Raw genomic sequence first — 21,589 nt, forward strand, 5'->3', positions numbered from 1 at the left:
GTAGCTAAGAGCCAAATTCAAGTGCCCTAAATCAATAGAGCCAGATGCTGTGGGGAATGTGCCAGTGTTTATTTATCTGAAGGCTACAGGACTAGAACAATCCAGAGCCTAGAATAGTCTAAAGAGTACAGACAACAGTTCTATTCTTTTTTTTTTTTTTTTTTTGGTTTTTCGAGACAGGGTTTCTCTGTGTAGCTTTGCGCCTTTCCCGGAACTCACTTGGTAGCCCAGGCTGGCCTCGAACTCACAGAGATCCGCCTGCCTCTGCCTCCCGAGTGCTGGGATTAAAGGCGTGCGCCACCACCGCCCGGCAACAGTTCTATTCTTTAACCTGGTCACAAAACACACAGCTGCACTGCTCCCCTAACTACCTGAAAACCTTCTGAAGCAAATAACTGCCATCGATCTGCATCAAAAGGGAAGGGTGATTTTGTGGGTGTGCGTGGGTGAGCAGGCGCAGAGGTCAATGTGGGGTATAATCCTCTATTGCTCTCCACCTTAGTGGAGGGCCTCTCACTAAATGAGTAAGCTCATGAATTCAACTAGACTGGCGGCCAGTGAGTCCCATGGACTTGCTTTCACCCCCAACTCCTGAGTGAAGGCTATAATACACGCCACTGTGCTCAGGCTTTACATGGGTGCCAGGGATACAAACCCAGGCCTCCTCATGTTTGTGCAGCAGGCACTTTACTGATCAGGCCATCTCCCTGGTCCTACTTCCCCTTTTAAAAAGTTAGTTTATTATATGTATGGGTGTTCTGCTTGCATGTATGTTTCTGTGTCATGTGCATGCCTGGTGCCTATGGAGGCCGCAGAGGGGGTTGCATCCCCTGGAACAGGAATTATAAGTGGTTTTAAGTCACCATGTGGGTGCTGGCTGGGAATCAAACCTGGGTTCTCTGGAGAGTAGCCAGTGCTCTTAACCTGTGAGCAACCTCTCCAGCACACTGCTTCCCATCTCTTAAATGCAAAAAGACCTCTTCTCCTTTCTTTGGCTAAAAGCAGTCTATGGATACCCTTAAGTGTTCTTCTCCTGCAAACTTCACTGTTAGAAGGATGGGATGTGCTGTGGAGGAGGCATGACAGAAAGGTTCCCTGGGCAAGAGAACTAAGTCCTATGCCTTCCCAGTACCTCCCATCCCATCAGCCTGTCAAGGAAGGAGGACTCTGACAGTCCTGTTCCCACAACAGAGAAGAAGTCTGAGGATGCTGCCACCAGCTCTGGAAGGGTTGGAACAAACAAGCCACCGCTACCAGGCTCCAGGGCCCAGGACAGCCACTCACCTCCTCTCTGACTCCTCAGCCATCTTCAGCGCCAGCACTTCAGCCTCCAGCACCTTCTGCTCCATCAGGCGCTTCTCCTCCTCTGTCCGAATGGCTGTGGCCTTGATTCGCTGCATCTCTTGCTCAGCCTCTGCAGCCTTTTGTGCCAGAAGCTTGGCCTCCTCCTCCGTGATCTGTGCCTTTTCAGCCAGCAGGTCAGCTGTTTCCTCAGACCGCATCTGGGATGGAAAGAACCCCTGATAGTGCTCGTGCCTATTTCCCCACATCTGGCCTCCCCAACATGGCAATAAGAACCAGTCTTTTTTTTTTTTTTAACTTTTGTTTTTATGTGTATAGGTGTTTTGCCTGCATCTGTGCACCTGTACATGTGCCTTCAGAAGCCAGAAGAGAGCATTGGATTCTCTGGGGCTAGAGTTACAGAAGGTTGTGAGCTGCCATGTGGGTACTGGGAATCAAACCCGGGTCCTCTGGAAGAGCAGCCAGTGCTGCTAACCACTGAGCCATCTCTCCAGCCTGCAGGCCAGTCTTAATCTCTCTGTGCCTTCCCACTGAGAGACTCCCAGTCTGTGTGACAACAGATGACATGCTACAACACTAACTATTCAGCCCTGCAGATGCCACCATAGGAAAAAGAAAAAAGCATTTTATATAGAGAATGCATTTCAGCAGAAGCTTATGTTTGTGAGTGAATAAGCAATTTAAACTCTGTTCTGTCCCTTTGAGTCAGAGATTCAAAAGCAGGAGTCATGCCCACTGCCTACTCCTGTGCAAATGTCTGGAGACTATTTTCCTGTAGTGCTGGAGAATCAAATGCAAGGTAGGCTGGGCATGATGGGTGTGCCTCTCCTCCAATCAGGATCAAGAGTACACAGTTTTCCTTGGCTAGATAATAAATTCAAAGTCCAGTCCAGGACACCTGAAACCTGTCTTCCTACTCAGCACGCCCCCAAACTGAATACATAAAAATGAATAAAAACACAGAGCCTTGGGCATGCTAGAAAAGAGCTCTGTCCCTGAGCCACATCCCAGTCCTAGGATATTTTTGAGGTTGGAGTAACATTACTGGCAGCTAGCAGATAGAGGTAAGGACGTTACAAGCATCCTTCAGTGCAGAGAACTACTCCCTTAGTAGTACCAGATTATGGTGTGTACTACTCCCCAAGAGTTGGTAGGGCCAAGGCCAAGAACCCCTGATTCAAAGACAACTCAGTTATGAAAGTGGAGTTTGGCTTCAAATGAATTGAACCTAAATTTTCCAAAAAGAAAAGGTACTGGTGTTTCAAAAAGTGAAAAAGTTCATGGGCCACAGGAGGCCTAACTCCTAAGTCCCCATGTCACCTCCAAGAGCCCTAACCCTCAGAAATCACCAGAGCTTCGTTGGCCATCGTTGCTTCTTCTTTCATCTGCAGGAGCCTCCTCTCTAACTCGTCCCTCGTGCGCTCGGCCTCCTCCCGCATCTGCTTCTCTCGGGCCAGCCGCTGACGCTCCATCTGGGGGTAAAAGAACAGCTCTAGTCACGGTGCCGCAGAAACCAAACGGCCAGCTCTGGAGCCTCGCTCTCCTCGGGGGTCTGTCTAGTGTCTTCACTTCTTGTTGTCTGCTGCACTGTCCTAAACTAACTGCAGAATGAAAAGCTGTACTCCTTGAAACAAATTCCAGTCGGGAATACAAATTACAAAACCAAATTCAGTCTCCACGTGCAGAGAAAAGAACATTCTTGCACACAATGTGATCTGACCGTACAAATCTCTGTTATTTGGGAAACCTCACATGCCTCTGCTCTGTGACTGGCAGTTCTCCACATAGGTTCCTCCTGTCCAAAACAGTGCCCCAGAAAAAAACAGCTCTCTTATCTGTTCAGATGAGCCACCTTGACATTTTCAGTCCCTACGGCCCCTTCACACAATTTCATCCACGATCGCACCTCTTCTCCCTCTGCTTACAGAGAATGATAGTTCCCACTCAGAATTTCACAGCAGGAAGCTGCAATGGCTTTGCACAGTCTTGTACAGCCCCATGTGGAGGCAACTCCGAGCCAGGCAGGAACACAGACCTCACCCTTACAGAAACAGTACAAAGCCTCTACTGCCACCCCCTAGCCTTCTGGATCACAGTGTTAATTGGGCCACCTGCCAAGCTTAATAAGGGGACCTAGACTAAAGACAGCACAGCTCTCCATGACTCCAAGGCACTGAGTTCAGAAAGCAGAGGCCAAAAGTGACCAATGGACTATTTTCTCCTTAGATAACAAAATCATGTTTAATTACTCCTTCCGGCTTCAACCTCACCCAAACTCTAGTGCTACAAGGCCATCCTTTCTAAACATGAAGTCCCCTAAGCGCCCTGTAATTGAAGGAATCATGCAAACAGATAAGCAATAGAGTAAAGTTCTTTGATTCTCCTCTTGACCTCAGTGAACAGCTGGCAATCTGTTCTTCAATTTCCACTAAAACACAATTTCTATTTCCATTATTCTCCTTTTGAAAAAAAAAAAAAAAAGGACCAGGCTGTCCCCAGTTCCCAGCCCTTGTACTTTTAATGAGACCTTCACCCTAAATAAAAAAGGACTTCCAGTTTTCAAAGAAGGTCATGACTTACGAAGATTTTCAGGTTCAATCTGAAATAGGCATCACCAGCTCCCACTTGACAGATGAGAAAACTGAGCCACATAGACAAGATTTGGCTGTAAGGCTGCCATGTTCCATTGGGCGGCATTCCCACTATTCCCTTCCAGGGCCCAGGGGCCTTCACTCTCCTAGATGCCTTCAGATCTCTAACTTCTAAACTCCCCTTTGCTGAAAGTGAGGTCAAAGAGTGCGCTTCTTAAAGTCGTCACTACACCTCCACGCAAGCTTAGTAGCACTTTTTTGTTCAATAGAACCTATACCATCATCCCTAAAACATCCAAAAGAAGACACTGATGGTCCACTGTCCCAGGAGCAAACAGAGGGCAAGCTCACAGCTCACTGGCTCAAAGTAGGCATTTCTCTCTAAAGCCTGGGGCCAGGAGCCAGCCTCTGGGCTTCCCAAATCAGAGAACACTACACAGACTAATTACTACACCTCTGAGCTTGCAAGGCCTGAGGGGAGCCAACTGCAGCTGTAGCTACTCTATCAAACAGTTCATCCCAAACCACAATTGATATTCTCAGCAGCAAGGTTCAAATTAGCTGTGGATTTCAGTGAGCAGAGAAGGTCTGTGAGTAGAAAACATCGATGCAGCTAGTCCAGTCTGCTGATAGGTGCTGCCAGGACCTCCTGCAGAGGGCTAGCCCTGTGTGCCCAGGCTGACCTGCAGTGAGCAAGTGCAGCGGGAGCCTAATTAACATTCCACAAGAGGCATTGAAACGCCGTCTTGTATTCTATCACCATCTAATTAGAAAGGGCACTGACCTGGCAGAGGAGACAGACATAAAGGACAGCTAGATAGACAGAGAGACAAAACCATTCCTGGCTCCCTTGTCCCAAGTCTGTGATAAGGATAAAAATGACTAAAGATCTTGGTGTGTGTGTGTGTGTGTGTGTGTGTGTGTGTGTGTGTATGTGTGTGTGTGTTTTAAAGATATGCTATTAGAACTTAGTATGCATTTCCTTTAAAATTTGTATGTTTATTTATTTGTGTATGTAAGTGTGCATGTGGCAGTTAGAGGACAACTTGTAGAAGTCAGTTTTCTCCTTCTATCATGTGACTCCTGGGTATCAAACTCAGGTTGTCAGGTTTACCCACTGAGCCATCTTGCCAGCCCAAGTGCTTATTTCTATAGCTGACACCCCATTATCTTGGCACTAACTAAAAAAGATCCAACAAGAAGGAAGAGCAGGTACGTCTATAACCAGACGGATAACAGCCATCCCGTATCTTGTAGGCCAAGACTGACCAAAAGCAGTATCATCAATTACAACAAGGTCTTTAAGCCAAGTGTGGTGGCGCACGCCTTTAATCCCAGCTCTCAGGAGGCAGAGGCAGGTGGACCTCTGTGAGTTTGAGGCCAGCCTGGTCTACAGAGCAAGTTCTGGACAGCCAGGACTGTTATACAGAGAAACCCTGTCTGGAAAAAAAAAACCTAAACCAAACCCAAACAACCCAAGATCTTTAATTATTACTACTCACTACTGTGTGTATGAGTGAGTGCATGAAATGTGTGGCACATGTCCTGTGGTACCAGTGTGGCTGTAAGAGGACAACTCTGTGGAGTCCGTTCTCTTTCCATCTTTCCATGGGTTTCAGGTATCACATGAACAATGGCAGGCTTGCACAGCAAGAGCCTTCCCCTGATGAGCCACCTTGCTAGCCCTAAAACCACATCTTAGCTGGGCATGGTACACGTCTGTGATCCCAGGATCAGGGAGGCCGAGGCAAGGAAACTGTTTTGAGTTTGAGGCCTGACTCGGCTCCACAGAGTGTGCCAGGCCAGGTAGGGCTACATAGTAAGAGTGTTCCTCAAACAAACAAACTAGGGACGGAGGGATAACTCGGTTAATAAAGAGCTGGCTATGCAAACACAAGTACCTGAGTTTGATCCTAGCACCCACAAAAAATGCTGGGCATGGTAGCATACTAGGGAGGTGGAGACAGCCAGAGCCCAAGGGCTTGCTGGTTTAGCTTTATCAGTGAGTCCCTGGCCACTGAGAGTCCCTGCCTCAAAAGATAAAGTAGATGTCCTTGAGGAATGATACCCAATCAAGTGCACAAATACATATATACACAAACCAAATGCAAGGAACAAAACCTGAAGTCTTACTCACCTGCTTTCTAGCCTTCTCCTCCCTGGCCTGGGCTTTCATCTGCTGAACTTCTAAAGAGTCAGCCTTCCTTCTCCTCATAAATAGGTCATGGTTCCCAATACATAGCTGGAGAATCTGTGGCCACACAAACAGAAAACATGTTAAGTGTATGAATTTACTTTGTTGCCTACCAGCCTGCCTCTTGGGCTCTGTGGACAGCAGTAAACCTGAGGAAGAATGAGTAGAATAAAACACAAAAGCCTTGCTAAGGTCTTCTAATGTTCTCAGTTCTAGAAACATGTACAAGGAAGGTACCTCAGATAATCCAGGAGATAAAAATCACAAGTGAACAGAGGACACTCCATTAGTCACCCGAATGTACCAGTCTCCTAAATCAAGATGTGGCAAGACAGATAGGGGGACAGGAAGACCAACCAGGAAGTTGGGTTGGGTCAAGGGTTATTCATGGGGAAAGAAAGAAGCTGGCTCTCTCCCTCATACCAAAAAGCTGATTCCAGTTTCAAAGGTGACTTTTATTTGAAAATAGAGTCTCTTTTAAATTAGGAAAGGAGAGCTTAAGTAAGGAAACACAGAAGAACAATGATCGGGGACTTTTTTGGGGGGTGAGGTGGGGTCTGAGACAGGGTTTCTCTGTGTAGCCGTGGCTGTCCTGGAACTTGCTCTGTAGCCCAGGCTGACCTCAAACTCTGAGAGATCCGCCTGCCTCTGCCTCCCAAGTGCTGAGACTAAAGGCGTGTGCCAGCACTGCCCACCCCGGCTATGACTAAGAATTTATTGTGTTGACATGAAAGGTGAAGATTTTTATTTGTCATAGCATCACAAGAAGGAAAATGAGCCTTAGGAGGAGGATAATAATTAATAAAGAAAACAAACAATCCAAGAGGAAAGTGGCCCAAAGACATGAAACAAGAATTTAACTGCACAGGAAATTAGATTTGGTCAACAAATATAAAGATATAAGTTCATTAGTAATTATAAAATGCAAATCAACATGGCAAGCTGAGATATACCTCAGATAGAGTGTTTCCTTACATGCACAAAGCCCTAGATCTTATCTCCACTCCCCACCCCACCCCCCTCAAAAAGGTTAACTGTATAGGTTAAACTAAAGAGAAAAGTATCTACCAAATCAAGTATTATTTTATACCTCTTAGCAAGAGAAACTAGGGCTAGATTCCTGGCAGAGAAGCTAATATATATAAAATCACTAAATTCCTCAGAAACGTTAGTTCTCTGTCATGAAAAGCAGGGTCTCAACTTACCAGCTTATTAACACGAAGCTTTGAGGAGTTAAATTTGAAGACATCAATTTTCTTATCCAGTGGCTTAATAGTAAACTGAAAGAAAGGAGCACAGTTTCATGACACCAACTGGGAATCCACTGAAGCAGCAACCACACTGCCCCTCGTCCTGTCCTCCCAGCGCCCAGGAGTAAAGCCTTGCTGAGCTGGAGGCATACAGGGACCAAGACTGGGGCTGTAGAAGTTCATGACCCTAACCATCTGTGAGGAACTGACAGTGGCAGCCTGAAGTTGGAACCCATGATGGGCCAGCTCCAGAGGTCACACTGGCATAGGTCTTTGCCTTCATAAAGCCCAGGCTAGTAGGACTTGGTCCAACAATAGCCAAATACTCAAAAGGTAACACCATATATCAGTGTAGGGAGGACATGTCACAGATATCCTAGAGGTTTAGAGCAGATCTAGCACAAATGGGAGGTATTATAACTGGTCTTAGAAATATATGACAGAATAGCTAAAAGATAGGTGGAGGGGCATCTCAGACAAGTAATAAGAATAAATTCAATATCCAGCACCAAAAATTAAGAGGAGGAGGAGATGGTGACTAGGGATATTAACTATATTAGCCCCTTAGTAATTGCAATGATACAGTAGGCTTAGACAGATAGGAAGGCTGATGGGTGGTGAAGAATCAAGAGTCAGAGGGGGTGATTGCTGTGGAATATTATTTTAACTAGGCAAAGACATGTGACATTTGTTTATGCTGTGGAGTATTACTTTAACTGTAAAGGTGTGTGACATTTGTTTATGCTGCATTTGCTTAATTACCAAAAGATGTGCTGCTGTTTCACACTGCCTGCCTAAGACATCTGATTGGTCTAATAAAAAGCTGAATGGCCAATAGCTAGGCAAGAGAGGGATAGACAAGGCTGGCAGGCAGAGAGAATAAAAAGGAGGAGAAATCTAGGTTGAGAAGAAGAGAAGAGGAGAGAATGAGGGAGAAAAAGAGGGAGACGCCAGTCAGCAGATACCGAGTAGAACATACATAAAGGTAAAAATCTGTGAGACAAAAGGTAGATAAACAGGTTAATGTAAGTTAAAAGAGCTAGCCAGAAATGAGCCTAAGCTAGGCTGAGCATTCATAACTAACAATAAGTCTCTGTGTCATGATTTGGGAGCTGGTTGGTGGCCCAAAAAAGACAGCCTGGTACAGGTGATATTTGATGTGATAAGATACAGCAAGCTACTATGGGTTTCTGAACATGGTCAGTAGGTAAAAGATGCTAAGAGAAGAAATACAGTGTGAAGAAAAATGGATTGCTGTAAAAGAGAAAAATATAGTTCCTGAAATCAAAAAAAAAGGATAGGTGACAACTTAGAAAGAGAAATTTAAATCACACACACACACACACACACACACACACACACACACACACACACACACACACACACTCACACAAACAACAACTGTTACTATGAACCACTGAGGAGACCAGAGAGCTCCCAGATGTCAAGGATGCCCCTGGAAATGTGTCTCAGCTGGACATGATAACACACACCTGTCATACTGGCACTTAGGAAGCAGAAGGAGGAAGATCACAAGTTCGAAGCCAGCCTGTTCTATATAAAGAGTTCCAGGCCAGCCAGGACAACATAGCAATACTCATTTCAAAGCCAAAACAAGCCAGGCAGTGGTGGCACACATCTTTAATCCCAGCACTTGGGAGGCAGAGGCAGGTGGATCTCTGTGAGTTCAAGGCCAGCCTGGTCTACACAGTGAGTTCCAGGAAAGGCGCAAAGCTACACAGAGACACCCTGTCTTGAAAAAAAAAAAAAAAAAAAAAAAAAAAAAAAAAAAAAAACTAAACCAAAATGGAACAAAAGCATATCTAGATCAAAGCATTTTATATGCATTCATGAAAATATCTTCCTGACACCCATTACTCTGTACAATTAGCATATGCTAAGAAATACTGTAAAAGTGCAAATACATTCCCAAGAGAAGCTTGTACAGCCTCTCCCCAGCGAAGCAGGAAAAGATAAATGAGTGAGCTAGAGGTGCACCTCTTGCCTGCAAGTGGTTTCCCTCCTCAGGACCACTAAATATAAAACAGAAAACAAAAAACGAGTTGCTTAGCAAATAAACTTACCGGGAAAGGCAAATTCTTGGGTATTTCTTTTCTTCTTTTTAAATTTTATTTAAATAACATTTTTTCATTTATTTTACACAGCAAGCACAGTTCCCCCTCCTCTCCTCCACACCCTGATATTTCTCTACATGTTTATATTGTCCAATGAGAAATGAGCATACATAGAACAACAACAAAATTCTTTGTTTAGAGTTCAGCCAAGTTAATTTGTCATAGTATGCTCTGGTGTAGAATATTATTTATGAACTTCATAAGCTTATTTCTACCCTTGCTAATGAACCCTAGAGCCTGAGTGGGAAGTCACAAAATGTATGAAAACCACAGGCTCTGTGTCATGCCAGGCCATACACCAAGAATCAACCAACTGAAACTGTTTTAGCAGGATGGCTGCCATACATAGCTCTCAAAAGTACTTCCCATTATGGCATGCCAAAGTATTGGGGTCTGCTTGCTGTGTAAGGTACTGATATGATGAAATATGATGGTACCTTGCCCCTAGAGAAGGTACATTAGAGTTGGTTGTGTCAGGATAGACTAGGGAGCCTTAATCCTTGAACTCTCTGAAAAACAAGTATCTGAGGAACCTTTAGTGTACAAACTAAAGGTTTAGTGATGTGTAGTGAACACCCTCTGTGAAACTGGGAGGTGAAGGACTACACAGTGGAACATTCACTACTTTAAGTCACGTGCAGCTTCCAATTTAAGGACCTGAAAAAAAGAACTGCCTACTGCTTACTTCTCAGGATAACCAGCTACAAAACCAACCGTCAGAATGGCTAGATTAAGAAATGCAATTGGCCTGGCAAATGGCTCAGCAGGTAAAGGTGATTGTCACCAAACCTTAAGAACAGAGTGTGATCCCTGGTACCAACATGGTTAAGGAGAGAAAAGACTCCTTCAAGTTGTTCCCTGAGCTCTCCACACCCTGGCACAAGCCACACCCCTTCCTCCAATAAATAAATAGATCAATGTAAAACAAGCAGCTCATTTTGAGTTTGGTATGGCGATGCACACCTGTAACCCCAGCATTTAGGAAGACAAGACAAGAGGACTGTAAGTTCTAGCCATGTAGAAGGACCCTGTCAGGGAGACAGAGATAGAGGGAGAGGAGGAGGAAGAAGAGGAAGGAGAGAGGCAAGTTCAATTTGCCTCAGCAAGCATGGTTGAGTAATTTAAACCACAGATTGGAAACAAGGGCCTAGTATTCCTTTACTTGAGTTGCTTAAAAAAAAAAAAAAAGAAAGAAAACAGGAAATTTGCTCCAAGACCTGCAGACAACATAAGCTAGCACTGTTACTCACTGCCTGCCTACTCTGCCTCGGATGTGCACAGGTCCAGCCTCTGGACCTCCCTGATAAGCAGGGAGCACTCTAGCTCCTAGTCCTGGCCACTCCACTCATCAGACATCAGGTCTCAATGTATCTGTTTTCTGGTGACATGGACACCAAACATGTCCCTGCCTTTACAGTAAGTTTCTTCTGAGGACTCAGCCAGCCGGGGCTCATGCACTTGTAATTAGAGGCCCTCCACAACAAAAAGAATGAACACATAAATCACGGGACTGCTGCATGTGGAGAGAGCCATCACCTTACACAGAAATACAGGAATCAACTCTGGGCAGAGTGGCTCACGCCTGTAATCTCAGAACTTAGGAGGCTGAGGCAGGAGCACTGCTGTCAGTGCAAGCCATCTTGGGCTACTGAGAAATGTCTGAACCCAATGAACGTTATCTAAGTTCCTCAAACTAGATCCTCTAACTATGGCAGCCTGCTGCCTTCATTCATGTCATTCATGAGAGAAATGACGTGATACCCACTGACGGCTAATCTTGGCTGTCATTTTGAGACTGCACCTGGAATCAATCAATTAAAACGCAAGCTGCCAGACACTCCTGTGAGGGATTTTCTTTCTTTCTTTTTTCCCCCTCCTCTGGACAGGGTTTCTCTCTGTAACAGTTCTAACTGTCCTAAAACTCACTTGGTAGCCCAGGCTGGCCTCAGACTCATAGAGATCCGCCTACCTCTGCCTCCCGAGTGCTGGGATTAAACGTGTGAGGGGTTTTCTTAATCAGATTATGAAGCAGGAAGACCCACCCTAAATCTGGGCCATGTTTTCTGGTGGCAGCCCACATAAAAGGGCTCTTGCTAGCATGTCCTGTTGTGGTAGCACTCCTTTACCAGCATGAGAACTGACTTCACTGGGGTTACAACACAGCCTGAAGAGCAGAAGCTCTTTAGGAATCCCCAAGCCTTCAACACAGATCGAGACTGCAGAGACATCCAGCCTTGTGGAAGGAACAACTACTTGACTCTCGGTCTTTCCAGTGGGAGACAGCCACTGTTGGACTACTTGGACTGTGTGCTGTAAGCCAATCCAATGAATATCCTTTTAATAGACATATTCATCCTATCAGTTCTGTTTCTTTAGAGAATCTTGACTAATACACCTCCTACAGACTATGTAACTATCAACCTGGCATGGTGGTTCATACCTTTAATCCCAACATTCCGGAAACAAAGGCAGATCTCTGAGAGTTAAAGGAGGCCTGGTCTACATAGCAAATTCAAGGTCAGCCAAGACTACACAGTGAGACCTTGTTAAAAAATAACAAGGTTGGACTGCTAGAAGGGGGGAAAAAAGCACCCCCAGAAAAAAGACACACACACACACACACACACACACACACACACACACACACACACACACACACTTTTCCATTACACGTACCAAACACAGTACATAAGGGGAAGCATAACATAGATCACACTTAAAATACAAAGAAACAGAAAGCTAAGTAATCAGAAATGTTCCTTTTTCCTTCTGTTCTTTGGGGTTTAGTCCTGACAGGCTAAGCTGCTCACTCTCCTGTTAGTCAATAGTAGGTTTTAGCCATGCCCTTTGAAGAAAGGATGCCAAAACTGTTCCGTAAGTACTTTAAAAATCAACAACCAAAGTTCTAAAGCCTGGGAATTAAAGGACTTTCACCGACAAAGAGATGGTCTGGCTTGGAAGCTTTGGCAAAGAGGAGAAATGGGAAAGGACCTTTGGCAGGACCACCGCACCACAAGTGGCACCTCCAGGACAGACACGTCCTACCTCCTTGTCGCTGTAGGAGATGTTTCGGATTTCATTCCATGGGAAGGAGATCTTGGGGGTCAGCCTGTTCTCAGGATCATAGATATGAAGTCCCAGAGCATCCACTCCAAGCAGCAACTCTGTGCCCTTTTTATTCTGCAGAGCCAATAAAGAGCAGCCGTTGTCAGCTTCCGGCTGGGGATTGTGTCTAACGTTCTAAAGAATCTGGCACACACTGTTACATCTGACAAGTTTCAACAAGTCTCAACAGAAATCACAGCTCTCTTGTAACCCAGGAGGCTTCCAGCTTCTGGATTTAGGGAAGCAGAGGCAAAACAATACTATTTTTGTGATTGGTGTGTTCTCTGGGTCACTGTGGACTCAGGCTCCTGTCACTGGCTTGGTAGCTGAAGAGACGGTAATTTAAATGTTGTGAGTACTAGTTAGCTAACCAGATGATCAGAGGGATCAAATGTTCCCTGCGTTTGAACATTTCTCCTGTCACAGGAAACGGTGGCTTCAGAGGTCACTGTTGCTCTGTGGTAGTGTTCTCGTCGGCATGTACAAGGCCCTAGATCTGATCTTCATCTCTCACACACATACAAGTTGTTGGACTGCTAGAAGGAAAACTTTAAGTCTAGGAGCTAGATGATCTTATTTTAGGTTAAATGCAGTCTCAATGTAGTTTTACTATACCATACCCCAATATGGTAAAATGTTATTTGTATTTTAGGGGTAGCTAGGTGGTTGGTATATATGGCATTCATCAAAAACTTAATTTTCCTATATTTCAAATGCTTGATAATTAAATGTTGGAAGAAACATATACAGATTATACTTCAATGAAGCTGTTTAAAATACCAGTTAACTATATGAATGTTATACTCATTCCCTAAGGGGAGTCCTGGTCAGCAGTTAATACAACCAGAGGCCTAGGGCCCTGTGCCCCAAGTTACTGACCCAGCTGTGAAGCCACTGGCTCCAACCTCATAGGCAGACCAATTTGCCAGTGCTATAGCCTTTGCTGTGGAAAGAAACTCCCCCTCCCCCGCCCCTCCCCACACGAGGACACTACAGCTCCTGACCCCTTGCTGACAACAAGGAAATTGAGCCAAGACTCAAGGGTAGGCCAGCAGATCTGCACACTGAGAAGGTGCTTGGGCTGTGACGACAAGTACCAATCTAACAGCAGGTGTTAGATGTGTGCTCTAAGATGATCTCTCTACTCTTTCTAACACCTGAAACCAGGCGCTGCCACCCAGGCGTAAGAGTGTTGTCCTTGTCTGAAAGCTTTTAAAAAGGATGTGCTGACAGAAGTGAGGCTTGTGTTATTACATCTGTACCCCATCTTGGAAAATAAGGTATTTCCTTGTGTTTCTGATGATTTAAATAAAAAAGAAAGGATTCTACCCTCTGCTATCATTACGACTATGACACTTCTAGAGACCAGAGAGGGTAGCACAAATAACGCCTCTGAAACTGTTTTAACCACCTAGTAGCCCATTAATACATGCAAGTATATATTTATCAGTTAAAATCAAATGTTTTAAGCATTTACCTTCCCTAGTTAATGACAGAATTTAAGATCTCTAACATAAAATTACTCAAATGTCTTTAACTTTGTCCATTGCTCAACATAAAAAACATACAAGAAGTAGTACATGCTCATCTGATTCATGTAGAAATATTCCTATGAAGAAGAAGAGAAGGAGGAAGAAGAAGAGGAGGAGGAGGAGGCTGGGTTTTGGGACTGATGAGTAACTTAGTGAGTCAAAATGCCTACTGTCACACCTGATGACTGAGTTTGACCTCAGGACCCACATGGTAGAAGAGAACTCGAGCATATTGTCCTCTGCATACCACCAGGAATAAATAAACAAATAAATGTAACAATAAATATATTATATATACATAATTTTTCTCTTCTAAGTAAAACAAATTTATAAGAACACGAGTGGTGTTTTTGTTTTTGTTTTTCTTGAGACAGGGTTTCTCTGTGTAGCCCTGGGTGTCCTGGAACTCACTCTGTAGACCAGGCTGGCCTCAAACTAAGGAGATCTACCTGCTTCTGGCTCCTGAATGCTGGGATTAAAGGTGTGCACTACCACCATCCAGGCTAAAAGTTTTTTGTTTGTTTATTTTTAAGATTTATTTATTTATTATGTATACAATGTTCTGTCTGCATGTATGCTTGCAGGCTAGAAGAAGGCACATTACATATGGTTGTAAGCTACCATGTGGGTGCTGGGAATTGAACTCAGGACCTCTGGAAGAACAGCCAGTGCTCTTAACCACTGAGCCATCTCTCCAGCCCCCTAACAGGTTTTTTTTGGTGTTGTTGTTTTCTGTTTTTTTGAGATAGGATTTCTCTGTGTAGTTTTGGTGCCTGTCCTGGATCTCGCTCTGTAGACCAGGCTGGACTTGAACTCCCAGAGATACATCTGGCTCTACTTCCCGAGTGCTGGGATTAAAGGCGTGGACCACCACTGCCCAGCCCCTAACAGGATTTTTAAGGATTGCAAAATGCTTTCTTTCTTTTTCTTTTTTTTATTTAATACAATTAATGTTGGTGGTGGGCAAGAGAAGTCAGTTGGGTTGACAAAAACCACAGAAGCTCACTAAATTGGTTTAACCTCAAAGAAATGGACGTTAGATACAAATTAATGAAACTTTTAATTATTTAATATTTACTTATTTACTTATGCGTGTTGTGTCTGTGCATGCATGTTTACGCTACAGTACACATGTGAAGGTCATAGGACAATGTGTGGGAATCAGCTCTCTGCTTTCACCATGTGGATTTCATGGACTGAACTCAGGATGTCATCAGGCCAGGCGGCAAGTGCCTCATCTACTATTCCATCTCACCAGTCCTCATGAAACATTAGAAACAACCTTCTGCATTTTTAAAAAAGATTTGTTATTATTATTATTATTATTATTATTATTATTATTATTATCAGTTACATATACCCTTGGAGGCCAGAGGCATCAGATCCCTCTGGAGCTGGAGTTTCAGGCAGCATGAGCCTCCCAAGCTGGGAGCTGGTAACTGAACTCAGGTCCAGTTGCAAAAGTAGTATGTGCTCTCAACTGTTGAGCCATCGTTGCAGCCCCTACAACTTTCTGCATTCCTATAAAATACATTTTGAGGCACCTGCTTATTATAGCTGAACATTTCAGTGTGCCCTATTTTTTATGCAAAGAAATCCACAAAAACCTGTATTTAGAAAACAAATTAAGCAGAAAGCTATCCTAGAATACTGGAGATGTACTTAATTCAATTTACTCAAAGTTAACACAAAGATGTAGAAACCTACAGGAAGGCAGAGAGTAACTGAATCACAAAGGTAGATGACTGCAGCTGATCTACTCATGTGTGGCCAAGCATCCTAACAACCCCTCATCTACCAGTGGAGAAAAGCATGGGTACATCACATGGACTCCTTTGGAAGAAGCCATGGACAGACACACTGCAAACAGCAGCCAAATCCCCAACAGGAGAAATGAACGCTCTAGGGCCAGACCTGAGCAGAACACAAATGCCTTTCTCTGCAGAAGCCCTGGTTCCCAGAGGCCTGGGGACCATTAATGGTCTGAATAGAAAACTAATTAGCCTCACAGTGAGAATAAGAGTTCTACCCAAACAAATTAGGAATCTATAAGAGCAGCCTTACTTTCAGTGGGCCCCAGGGAAAGACACTATTTCCAGGTGCTCCCTGGATCTCACAAGAGGCCAGAATAATCAAACATCACATGGCCAGCATTCCAACAGGTTTCTGCTGAGAAGAGAACCAGGCCTACATCCCTGAAGGTACCACTGACAATTAATTACCTCTGATCTAGTGTGAAGTCCCCAAATAAAAGACCAGGCTCTAGATTCCTATCTTCCTCTTTTCTTCTTTACCATCAAACCATAAAAGACTCTAACTACCCTGGGATGAAGAAGTAACTCATCTGGCTGTGTGGTCCTAGTCAGTCTATCTGGTAGCCAGGGAACTTGGGGAGTCGTCAACACACCCGGATTGCAAAGTAGTTCACACCATACATCTCCAGGTCCTGAGCTATCTTCAAATATTCCATTTCAGCTTCATCCCTGTAAGGAGAATGGAAGAACACCGTCACTGGGGCTAAGTGACAAGGGTGGAGGACAGACACTTGCCAAGCTAAGTATTCTGAGCATGCCTATCCTATGGACTTCTAACACCTGCAGCAGATAGCAGACAGACCAGACACCAGCAAAGCTTCTTCCAATCCAGAGTCTATTAAACACAAGCAGAATTGCCCATCCCCGTGAAAATAAGAAAACAGATTCATTACACTGTCTCTTGGCTTCAATTTCACACTCTGCCCTTGGTAAATAGTGACATCTGTCTCAAGTGATTAAAAAAAAAAAAAGAATGTGGGGGCTGGGAGTGTAGCTTAGTGGTACAGCACTCACTTAGCACGTGCAAAGCTCTGGGTCCCATCCCTAGCAATAGCAAAAAGAAAAACCAAAACCATACTGTGTTATTTTCAACCTCCGATGAATTATTTAAGTTGTTGCCTTATTTCTGTGCACTTTCTTAACCTAGAGGCTTTAGTAGTGAACAGGCTTTTCTACACACTATGACAGCATCTACTTTCCTGATTTTTGTCTCTTGGGGCACTGCTGAAGGTTAAGGCAAGAACTATCTGAGCCATAAAACCCAGGCCAGTGGGTGAAAATTTGTGTGTTGTAACTCAAACTTAAAGCAAGCTCTGGAAGCAGCAGTGACTTGCAGAAAACTCCCCAATAGGTAAATGTATTGAAGTAATTCAACTCAAGCTTCCCTATGACCTTGTCCTTGTCCTCTCTCTCATCTCAAAACACTCTCAGATGGATTTTAAAAATTCACCCTGAGAGAATGCCAAGTGTTGGCAAGCAGGTGGAAGAACCAGAAATCACACTTACTGCTGATGTAAATGGATTCTATTACTTTGGGAAACTGTTCAACATTACCTATAACAGCAAAAACCAAGAAACAACCCAACAACCCAAAAGTCCTTCAATGGTAGAATGGATAATAATAATCTGCTATACTAATATACTGGAATTCTGCTTAGCCATGAAAATGAGAAAATTATTGCTACATGCCATGTACTTAAATCTGACAAATGATCTTCAGAAAAAGAAAGCAGTGAATATAGAATTTAGTTGTATTTATCTAAAGTTTAAAATGGGTGATAGTGGGCTAGGGATGTAGTTCAGTGATATAATAGTTAGTTGCCTAGCATATGAGAAACCTTGTATTTGATCCTCAGCACTGCAAACTAGTAATATAATAATGGTAAACAAAAATCAGTGGGCAACACTAGCCTATGGGAACACAATTAGAAGTTGGGAAACTGGATTGGGTAGGATGGCATAGCCTTTAATCCTAATACTGAGCAGAGGCAGGCAGATTTCTATGAGCACAGGCCAGCTTGGAATACATAGGAAGTTCCAGGACTCTAGGAGCTACATCGTGAGACTTTGACCCAAAAAATAAAAAGAAAGAAACTGGAAAACTAGTTATCTTTGGGAAAAAGGAAGCTGAGAAGTCATGAGCTTATCTTTTTGTGGTAAATGATCAAGCAGTATACTTATGATCTGTCCATTTTGTGGGTATAAACAAAAAAGAAAAAAGATACAGAAGCTGGAGAAATGTCTCAGTGGTTAAGAGCATTGACTGCTCTTCCAGGGTATCCGGGTTTAACTCCTAGTACCACACAGTGCCCCACAATCATCTGTAACTCTGGTTCTGGTGCCTTCTTCTATGTCCTCAGGCACCAGACAAGCACATGGTACACGGACACACATATAGGAAAAGCATCCACATACATAAAACAAACAACAAAGATATAGTAGGAAGCTGATATGAAGGAGTAGGGTGGGGGGCCCAGTTCAAAGATGATCAACATCTAAAGCTACCAAGGGAATACTTACAACAAACTATAAATTTTTGTGTTTTAATTTAGTAAAATTGTAGATTGATTAAAAACAAATGTTGAAAGAAACCTAGGGTGGTAGGAACATTCTACTAACACTGGTGATGGGCATGTGCCAAAAGGCACAGATTTTATTTATTTATTTATTTATTTATTTATTTATTTATTTATTTATTTATTTATTTATTTATTTAATGATTTTGTTGTTTGTTTTTTGAGACAGGGTCTCTCCGTTGTAATAGCACCACTGGTCATCCTGGAACTAGCTCTGTAGACCAGGCTGGCTGGACTCAGAGATCCGCCTGCCTCTGCCTTCAGAGTGCTGGGATTAAAGGTGTGTGCACCACCAGCGCCTGGCTATAAATTATTTCAGAGAGCAACTTAGTTTCACCTGTCAAAACACAAAATGTTCATGTCCTTTGACCACTAACTCTCTTCCAAGAATCTACCCTCTAGTCTTGTGCAACTATGTAACAACACGAAATCGTATGCTGCAGAGCTTTCTGTAAAAGTGAAAAGCATTCAGATATTCTAGATGCCATCAATATAGGCCTGAATGTAAAAACAAAGGGCCTTCAGACAGAATGTTAAACTGCTACCAGGTTTGTGTATCTTGATAGGCAGAATACAAGACCACTTTTAATTAATTAATTTATGAATTTGGTTTTCAACCCAGAATCTTACATTCTAGGCGAGCGCTGTACCACTGAGCTATGTGCTCCTTTTATAGCAACACACTACAATAAGGATGCACATGAAACTGAAGACCAACATTATTCCCAGTTCTCACTTTTCCTTTTATATACTTCAGGACTGCATTTGTCCTACAAGCATGCCCTAGTTTTATAGTTCTTTAAGGGTGGGGGAGAGATGTAAAGGAATGGAAACAAGGATGGAGCAGCCTCACCTGGCTCTGCCCCGGTGCTCCGCGTACCAAGCAGTAATTCTCTCCTCCCACATTTCCGGAGTCATCTGATAGAGATTTATCACCTACCAAAAAGACAGCAAAAGAAAATCCACATGCAAAACAAGTCTGGGTATTGTTTGCCATTTTTATAATTATGGTTCATTTTTACAAAACAGCAAAGCTATTTTTATAAAGCTGCATGCAGGGAGAGTCACACACAAAGGTGGGTGTGTAAACAAGCCCCATTCCACTAGAGGATCGACCTGCAAGCTGCAGCATTCCTCAATCCTAACTACACTCCTGGGCTGGGAAGATCCACCTCTGCTGCTAGGGCTGCTCATCCAGGGACCACCTGACAGAAAAGCGGTGCTTGCTTACTCGAAGCCATCAAAGCACAGGTAAAGGCAGGGAAGGGTTGAGGAAAGCCTTTATTACCCAGTGACAGATGATAAGTGGGGCTATAAGAAGGGAAACAGCCAAGGCTGCTTCTGTGTCTAATGAGTAAGATGAACAAGAGTGAGGACTAAAAGCCTCCCCCACCTCATCTTCTCCACCCCAAACAGCTCAATTCTGCACAGTGAACACAAGATCTCATGGCTCCCATAAGTCAATGCCACTCAACCATCTTTAGAGATTGTCACACCAGAAAAATACCTATAGGCCACACACTTCCTAGCAATTCGACATCGATTCCACAAAAATCTTACATTTTTTGTTTTGAGACCAAATCTCCCTCTGTAGCCCAGGCTAGCCTTAACCTCATGATCCTCTTGCCTCTGCCTCTTGACTACTGGGAGTTCAGATACAACTACTATGTGGAGCAGCATCTTCGCTATTCAGGTGCTTGACCAAGAAAACTGGGTGCAGTGGTACACACCTGTAGTTCCAGTACTCGGGAGACTGAGGCAAGAGGATAGGGAGTTCAAGGCCAGCCTAGACCGCAGAGCAAGAGCCTGTCTCAAAAATTAACAATAGGCGCTGGAAAGAAAGCTCGGTAGGTAAAAGCACTTGCTCCACAAACATGAGGACTTGAGTTTGAATCCCCGGAATGCCAGGATGAGAAGATGTTAGGAACTGATAGCTCTTGGGAGAAGGAGAATGGATTTCCTTCAAATGACCACAGCGTATGTCAAGTACACCCCAGGCGGCACACTCAGGAGCAGTTGGCCAACATAAATTGGATCCATTACTTTGGGTGGTTTTTGTTGTTGTTTAAGAGAGAGAAAGAACATAAAGCTGGGTGGATAGTGAGGTAGAGGGGGTGGGTCTGGGAGGAGGAGGGGAAGGGGAAAGAACATGATCAAAATATATTGCATAAAATGTTCAAGAAATAAACTGGGTGGTGGTGGTGGCGGTGGCGGCGGCGGCGCACGCCTTTAGTCCCAGCACTGGGGAGGCAGAGGTAGGCATATCTCTGTGAGTTCAAGGCCAGCCTGATCTACAGAGCAAGTTCCAGGACAGCCAGGACTATTACACAGAGAAACCTTGTCTTGAAACAAACAAACAAACAAATACCCTCAAAGAATAAATAAAAACATAAAAATAAGAGTGTACATACATGCCTGTAACCACAGCATTGAGGGGTACAGACAGGCAGATCTGGAGTGCTCACTGACTGGCCAGCCTAGCCTAAATGGAAGCTTCCAGCTGAGAGACCCTGTCTCATGGCATAAGGAAGAGAGAATACAGGAAGACACCTGAAGTCTTGCTCTGGTTTCTGCATGTGTGAAAGGGCACACATACCTGCACACTCACAGGCACGCACAACACAACACAACACACACAGTACTAGTAAGTAAATATGCTTAACCAAGATTCCATACTCTTCTCAAGGTTATGAACTATGCAAATGTGCCTGCTTTGTACTTCCATCAGTCAGTGGCTTTCCTTCAGCCATACTACTGTTTTCCCAAATAGAGAATTTGATTTCTTACCCTTTTTGGAAGCAATTCTTCTTGGGCTAAAAATCCCCGCTTATGCACAGAGGGGTCATAGTCACCATACTGGAAGAAAAAGAAAAGAGATCAGGTGATTGAAATTCTAAAGACTACTGTCATTTCTGAACAAGGCTCAACTCAGTTGGCCCCTCCTCCCAGTTCCAGCAATTCAATTCTGATGACAAGATTTCAACCTTGCCAGTTTGTTATCCTTGAATGAAAATACAAAGCTGATTACATCTATGAGCAGAGTTGCAAAATCCCATAAGGGATGGATGGGTGATGTGCTAATAAGAATGT

At 43.9% G+C, this 21,589-nt stretch overlaps 1 protein-coding gene across 4 annotated transcripts in view; it reads right to left on the reverse strand.

Moving 5' to 3' along the window:
* Positions 1–21,589, reverse strand: part of Nf2 (NF2, moesin-ezrin-radixin like (MERLIN) tumor suppressor) — an 88,337-nt gene that overhangs the window by 22,744 nt on the left and 44,004 nt on the right. For all 4 annotated transcript variants that reach the window (XM_015991740.3, XM_006972955.4, XM_042285702.2 and 1 more), the window contains exons 5-12: positions 21,287–21,355; positions 19,353–19,435; positions 16,517–16,592; positions 12,518–12,652; positions 7,293–7,367; positions 6,031–6,144; positions 2,652–2,774; positions 1,285–1,502 (exon numbers count right to left, since the gene is read on the reverse strand). In XM_015991740.3, the coding sequence (XP_015847226.1) occupies positions 1,285–1,502; positions 2,652–2,774; positions 6,031–6,144; positions 7,293–7,367; positions 12,518–12,652; positions 16,517–16,592; positions 19,353–19,435; positions 21,287–21,355 (893 nt within the window). The remainder of the gene's footprint in view (positions 1–1,284; positions 1,503–2,651; positions 2,775–6,030; positions 6,145–7,292; positions 7,368–12,517; positions 12,653–16,516; positions 16,593–19,352; positions 19,436–21,286; positions 21,356–21,589) is intronic.

This window comes from Peromyscus maniculatus, chromosome 10, assembly GCF_049852395.1.
Source record: "Peromyscus maniculatus bairdii isolate BWxNUB_F1_BW_parent chromosome 10, HU_Pman_BW_mat_3.1, whole genome shotgun sequence".
Taxonomy (NCBI): domain Eukaryota; kingdom Metazoa; phylum Chordata; class Mammalia; order Rodentia; family Cricetidae; genus Peromyscus; species Peromyscus maniculatus.